We start from the raw sequence: 7,323 nt of genomic DNA, 5'->3' as shown, positions 1-7,323 counted from the left end.
ACATTGTCTCAGGTTCTTTTCTTTGTTGAGAGTTCCTCCTCCTAGTCATTCTGTAGAGGGATGGTTGAGTGAATGAACAGAGTCCAAAATATCAACCACCACCCAAGCAAAATGCACCCTAAAAAAAATCCAAAGTGTTTGGAAGCTACCACAGATATGCAAACAAAGCCAAGATGATCCAAAACAATAAAAAAAGGTGGGGGAGAGCTTATAACCTCTCAGGGTGGACAAAGCAGGGTTATCTGCCTGTTCCTGATTGATTTTTGGTCTGTGTGTTTGAAGACACTATATCCCAAAATTGCAAAGAAATCAGAACTTATATATTTATCAAGATAAAATTGAATAGAGTGAAAAATGGACTAGTATGGGGAATAGTCTATAAAATGTAGAAGTGAACAAATAAAAGTTAAAAAGCAGCTTAAACCATAACTTGGGAAATAAGAATCTATTTGAAACACGAACAGGGTAAAACAAAAACAAACAAAAAAAAAGAAAGAAAAAGAAAAGAAACAAAAAAGAAATGTAAAATTTTAGCCTGAAGTATAAATGAATCATGAGAGAACACCTGGAGCTCCCTATATTATTTTCCCCCTGGCACTGGAGTTTTACAGTCCTGTGGCAAATAAACTTATCATTCACCTGTTCTTCCAGTCTGTCTTCTGGGGGAGGGACCTGCTGCTCGGCTTCTCAGGTGTCTTTGCCTGGGTGGAATGCCCCACCCCTTGTCAGGGGGATGGGCTTAATGTGAGCTGGTCATTTGTATGGCTTTTGTTCCCTGGTGGCTTTCGGCTTCTCTTTAGAGGGTCAGAGTAAATATGGCCATTCAGGAATCTCTGGCCCAGAGCCACAAGTTCGCTGTCCCCTTTCTTCAATAAACCTTCCAGGTCAAACCATCTCCACTTCTGTGTGTACCAAACTCCACAGACTCGTGCTATTCCCACCCTCTGCAACTCTCCCAGGGGAGTTCTGGGGACCTGAGAGCATCTGTGCCCTTTGTGACTTTGCAATTGCTAGTGGCTGTGGGCTTGTGCATGCACCCTCTTCCACGGCTCCCAGTTCATGGCTGGGTGCCTCCCCAGTGTTCCTTCATGGGCCACACCGCCCTGAGAGCTGTTGCCCAGTCATGGGCGCAAGCCGTTTTCTATCTCCCCTGAGACGTTAAACAGCTTGCACCTTCTAGTCCTTTTCAGGGTGGCCAGGCAGAGAGTGGTCTCCCTACAAGCCAGCTGGCAGTTTATGGTGACTGGATCTGAGAGTCCCTTCTGGGCTCACTGACCATAACCAGTCTCCTCGCTCCACTGCTTGGGCACTCTATTGGTCAGGATTCCCCATAATTTCTGAATCTCCTGGAATTCTGAGACCACAATGATCGACCTAAAATTCTGCCCTATTCATCCCTTGTGCCCTTTTCAGAAAGGGAAATCTCTCACTGGAGCAGATTTCTAAGGGTCCCCATTTTTTGCTCCAGTGTTATAGCACTTTCCAGGGGCTAGCTTATGGTGGGGCCATTCCCCCTCTGTTTATCTCCTGATATTTCCCCGGAAGATTCAGGGTTCTACACCAACTACCTTGCAAAAAGTTGTTATTTTTCTGCTTGTAGAGATCCAGATAAATCTTACATCTCAGGTTGAATTCATGTGTGTTCAGAATGGTTTGATAAATATGCATCTAACTTTGAGAGACTAGATGGAACAAGGTCCCCTACTCTGTTGCCATCTTGCCCCACCCCCCGCAATATCTCTTTTAATTCTTAATCCTGTGAGGCAGGTATTGCCACAAACACAGGTGAGACGATTGAGGCTCAGAGAGGGTAAGAAGGGTGGCCAAGGTCACACAGCAACCTACTCAGAGGAAAACCTACATTAGAGCTGAAGTCACTCTGTTTTTGGCATAGTAAGTCAAATATTCCACTGTCCCTCCATAAAGTGCACCTCACTATAAGAGGCTTCTGTATCCTCTTTCTGGTGAACTCAGGTATGGCCAAGGAACTTGCTCCACTCAATGGAAGAGAGCTAATTAAGGTCACTTTGCCAGGATCTCCCTTCCCTCGGCCATGAGAATACCAGTGTTCTAAATAAGGGCTGCTCTTATTCAACCTATATCCCAGAGTGAAGACAATGTAGATCAAGCCATGGCTATGTAGCATGAGCAAGAAATAAACCTTTGTTGTTATAAACCACTGAAATTAGAGGGTGGTGGCTATAAGTTACTGAATCATAATCTCCCTAATGCTGACTGATACATGCTCTGCTATGGACTGAATTATGTCTCCTCAAAATTCACATGTCAAAGCCCTAACTTCCCAGTATGACTGTATTTGAAGACATGATGACCTTTATAGAAGCAGTTAAGATTAAGTGAGGCCATAAGGGTGGAGCCCTGACCCAATAGGATTAGTGTCCTGATAAGAAGAGGCATAAAAGCTCTCTCTCCTTCTCTCCCCCATGTAAGGGTAGAGCAAGGTGGCCATCTGCAAAAAAGAACAGAGATCTCACCAGAACCCAACTGCACAGGAACCCTGAACTCAGATTTCCAGCCTCTAGAATTATACGAGAAATTTCTGCTGCCCAAGCCACACAGTCTATGGTATTTTGATATGTCATCCCCAGCTGACAAAGGCGTACTCTTAAGAGATAGTTTGGAATGTGGAGGTTAGTCAGATGCTAGTGAAACCCAGAGCACACAGCATACCAAATCATCACCTAAAACCTCCTTCCAGAATAAGGAAACCCCAAATACAAATATGAAATGTCAGAGAAAGGTGAGAATGGGAACAGCCATTCAATAAGACTTTGAGAGTTGGCTGTTTAGAAACAAAATAATTAGCCTTACCTGGCGATTAAGGAGACAGTGTACCACAAAGAGCAAAACACCCTGCAGGATATTGATGATGGTGAATGTGTACGCAATGACTGATCTGATCACCTTCCCGACCTCTTCAATCATAAAAAGGCCAAGGCCCCAAGAACAGCCCAGGATAAATAGCTGAACAATGGCTTTAAATGTCATGACTCTGAAAAGGAACAGGAGCAATAATAAGTATCATTCATCACTATGTGTTGGGTGCTGTGCTATATGCTTTGCACATATTACCTGATTTAAACTTCACATCAACCCCATGTGCTTAAGCGACCTATTCAAAGTCATACAACTCGAAGATGAGGCAGAACCCATGTTTTCCATGGCTGCTTCTGAGAATAATGCTTTTTCCTATTCTTGGAAGTGATTTATCTGCAAGTCTTTTACCTGGATCTACTGGGAGATGTGTGGAAGTGCCTTCTAGAAATCTGTATTGGAAAATGTGTTAATGTTGATATCATGACTTCAGAATAGAACATGCTGTTGTGTTTCTTCAAAGGAAAGTTGTGTTTTATAAAACAGAATGGGGTTCTTAGCGGCAACTGTCTAGGAGAGATGACATGTGTGAGTGTGTGTTTGTGCATGCACACAGGGGTGTGAGCCTGCACTCATCAAACACGTGTAGAGGGATGAAGAAATGCCAGGAAGGGTGAAGCTGTGACCCTCCAAGCTGAAAACACTAAGGTGAAGAGATGTTAGGTTGGTCTGATAAGTAGATGAGATCAAAGCCAGGGTCTGAAATTGGAAAGATATTCCTTTAAGTTTTGTCCACATGACTCACCAATGCCAATTTTTGCCCACCCTTGGGTAAAATAAGCACTTGCTCCTCTTATCAATGGGGGAATGGTAGTCGTGCCCACCACATAGATTAAAATTATGAGCATTCAGTAAAAGAATATTGGTAAATTCCAAACATCTACTAAGTTCCTAGTTGATGTTAGTTGTTCTTATCGTTATTTTTAATCATTTAGATCAGCACAGTAAGAACTGAGTGTCTACAACCAAGGATAATGGAGGGCAGAAATGGGTGGACTCACGGGGTGGTGGAGGAAGGATAATGTTGATACTCTTGGCATGAATTTCAGATGAAGAGTTTTCTACACAGAGGAGGCACCCAATGAATATTTGTTGAATAAAGAGATCAAGGAGTACATTAAGCTACCTGAAATTTATAGTTTTTACTTCTAGAAGTTGTACCGCACACACCCTTTATCCAGTACCATGAAATTTTATATCAGATTTTTGTATAGGTTTTTCTTTCCCAGGGAGAAAGAAAAGTAGCCCTGTAGGAAAAATATGTGGATACCACTGATTCTGGGACCTTCTTACCTGGTGTCCTGAATGGTAGAAACGTCTTTATTGAGGGAGGAAAGTTTGCTTCTCAAAATCCACAGAATTTGGAAGTACAACACCAAGTTTATCTGTGGACACAGAATGAAATATTGACTTGGAATTTTATTTTGAGGCCGTGTCGTGCAACCCAATTTGAGGTGGACCTAAGTATCTTTTTTACAAAAGATACAGGCTTCATAGGATGTTTTGCTCTGGTCTTTTATACAGCATATTGTGTGTATATGGACCTGGGGCACTTGATACTTGATTAGGGTGACTACATAATGTATCATTCAAATCAAGATGCCTTGAAAGTGAAAGATTACTATTAATGTCTATACCAGGACAATGGATGTGATCAGGAAGTTGTTGGCAAACAGGAGAACATGTCACTCTGTGCAGAGTAGATACTTGCTAAATGCTTGTTGAATGAACAAACATAGGTTTTTACCAGAATCCCCTGCAGAGAGTTATATTCTATCACAGTAACAAGTAACCCATAAGGGAGCAAAGGAAAGACATATGAAGATAGTGTTTCTAGGAAGAGGAGTTAATCACATCAGGCTATATTTTCTTATCTTCACTTCATTTCCATTTTCACAGCAAGAAACACACTCCATGCTTGGCCAACCAGGGCAGACACATCCATAAATAACTATCATTAGTCACTCACCAAGATAATGACTGCCACTGGCCCCATGAAACTCCAGATGAACCCTTTATCGAGCTTGAGCCAGCAGCTGTTGAGAGAAGGGTATGCATGAGCTGCGTATTTCTCAGAGGGTAGAGAGCTTGAATTCAGACTCCTGTAGCAAGATCCAACCAGTGCTGGGAACCATTTTGCTCAGAACCTAGATTTTAGATGCAATCAGACATGGGTCGTCATCTGACACAAGCTGTATGCTCTAAGCCTCAGTTTCCTCAAGTGTAAAGTGGGGGCAAACAGAAGTATTGAAAAGATTAAATGATTACAGTGGCTATATGCCAAGTCTTGAAACCAGCTAGGGTCTCTCCTCTGACTTTGTTCTTCTCTTTCAATATTGTGTTAGCTATTCAGGATCTTCTGCTTCTCTATATAAACATTAGAATCAGTTTATCATTACACACAAAATAATGTTTTTGGGATTGAGATTGAGAATGCATTGAATCTATAGATCAGTTTGGGAGGAACTGACTGACTTCTTGACAATACTGAATCTTCCTATCCATGAACATGGACTATCTCTCCATTTATTTGAATCTTCTTTGATTTCTTTCATCAGACTTTTGCAGTTTTCCTCATATAGATCTTGTAGGAAAGATCAAATGAGGTAATGTGTACATAGTTTTTGAGTATGGTTCTTGGCAAAGAGGTAAGCCTCAATAAATAGTGCCCAAAAATATGATTTCTATCAGAAAGAGAGTAAAATTAGTAATTTAACTACAGCAAGAAAACCTACCAACACTAAGTATTTTCCATATACCAAGTACTCTGTTGCCCAAATACTTTTTATTAAATCATGCCTTATGTTGGCAAAGATAGTATAAATTATCCTGAACAAAGACCGGGCAGTGTAAAACTCAGAAATGTAACAAGCAATTGCCAACAGTCAGTGAGCAGAAAAACTCTGACACTTAAGTTTTATTCCAAGTGTTACAAACGATCACCCATAGTCCAAATCCAGTCCACCCCTTGTTTTTGTAAATAAAGCTTTATTGAAACATAGCCACATCCATTCATTTATACATGGTCTATGAATTGGCTGTTCTCCCACCACAAGGGCAACATTGAGTAATTGCCACAAAGACCATATGGTCCGCAGAGACAAAAATAGTTATCATTGGCCCTTTATAGAATATTTGCCAACCCCTGATCTACGCCACTGTGAGATCTCCAGAACTGTTCTGGCAGGACATAGGGTTCAGGCTGGAGACAGGACATCTTTTTTCTTCAAGAGAGACACCTTCTTCATGTTGTTTTAGCACATGCATTCCTACTCCCTAACCGAAGCCCCATTGCCAAAATACTAACGTCCTCAACTAAACTTGCAGAGCTTTGTAAACTTCTCAGTGAGGGAGAAATTCCTTTAGTGAGGAATTCTGATTAATTCTCTTTTTAGCTGAGACCTTAAGAATGTTTCTTAGATGCACTAAGACCCAGAAGTCCCATGTATGAGGTGATGAACAGTGCTGGCCCCACAGGATCATGGGGAGAATGAGTCATGATATGCACTATCTCATGCATCACAGGCCTTCAAGTTTTGTTGCTATTGTTGTTACTCTTTACATTTTGGGATGAATCTCAAGCTCTTCAGTATGCTATTTCAGAATCCTCTAGAACACAGAGGCCACAGGTGGGCTTTTCTGTTCCTGAATTTCCTGAGTGTACCTTTTTGTCCCTAATGTCCTGAAGTTGTATTCAAAATTTTATGTGTAAGTACATTTGTCTGAAAGGTATATTTCCTTGTTTGGGGAAATAGGCCCTGGATTTCACCAAAAGTCTCAAAAGGATCCAACTCCAAAGATGCTGAGAATCATTCCTCTAGGAATTTCTAAGAGAAAATAGAATTATGGCTTAAAACCGGACTGGTTTTGGGAGGTATAATTCACAACAGGAAATGGACTGAAATGTTTTTTGATTTCAGATCATGTATCAGCCACAGACGCCACTTCCACCATAAAGGCACACATCATGCTTACTGAGTATGTGATCCATAATTTTGGGGTCCTACTATTGCAGACACAGCCACAATGAGAACTGGAATCCCATAGCCGAAAGGGTACATGAACTTCTTCTTGAATTTGCCTGCACTGGTGTAGTTGGCCACCTTGAGATTCCTAATGGTGAGGAAGAGGTGCAGCCCTTCAAGGAACATCCAGGTGAAGGAGGCCAGGTAGAGGTAGTGCAGCACCCCTGCGATGATGGAGCACAGCACCTGGAGGGGAGACAAGAGTTAGGAATGTGGTCTGTGACTGATCATGTCCTCAGCACTTAGCATTTCTTGAATGTTGGCCTACATTTTCAATTCTAACACCTGTGACATTTTGCCTGGAGGCAACACATTTTTGGGGAGCTCTCAGTGTCCCTTGCTTACTCCACATATGGAGCGGGCTAGAAATACCAAGGAATGAATGCCATGGGCACCGTCCTCA

At 41.8% G+C, this 7,323-nt stretch overlaps 1 protein-coding gene across 1 annotated transcript in view; it reads right to left on the bottom strand.

Moving 5' to 3' along the window:
• The window catches only part of LOC112818422 (adhesion G protein-coupled receptor E4-like), a gene marked incomplete at its 5' end in the record, with an annotated part of 12,463 nt that extends 5,357 nt beyond the window's left edge, over nucleotides 1-7,106 (bottom strand). The window contains 4 exons of the mRNA XM_025865518.1: nucleotides 2,833-3,013; nucleotides 4,189-4,280; nucleotides 4,865-4,931; nucleotides 6,871-7,106. Of these exons, the coding sequence (XP_025721303.1) occupies nucleotides 2,833-3,013; nucleotides 4,189-4,280; nucleotides 4,865-4,931; nucleotides 6,871-7,106 (576 nt within the window). The remainder of the gene's footprint in view (nucleotides 1-2,832; nucleotides 3,014-4,188; nucleotides 4,281-4,864; nucleotides 4,932-6,870) is intronic.
• Nucleotides 7,107-7,323: the final 217 nt, after the last annotated feature.

This window comes from Callorhinus ursinus, unplaced genomic scaffold (assembly GCF_003265705.2).
Source record: "Callorhinus ursinus isolate GAN/ISIS: 27379988/994484 unplaced genomic scaffold, GSC_fseal_2.0 scaffold544, whole genome shotgun sequence".
Taxonomy (NCBI): domain Eukaryota; kingdom Metazoa; phylum Chordata; class Mammalia; order Carnivora; family Otariidae; genus Callorhinus; species Callorhinus ursinus.
This window is presented reverse-complemented; position numbering and strand designations above follow the sequence as displayed.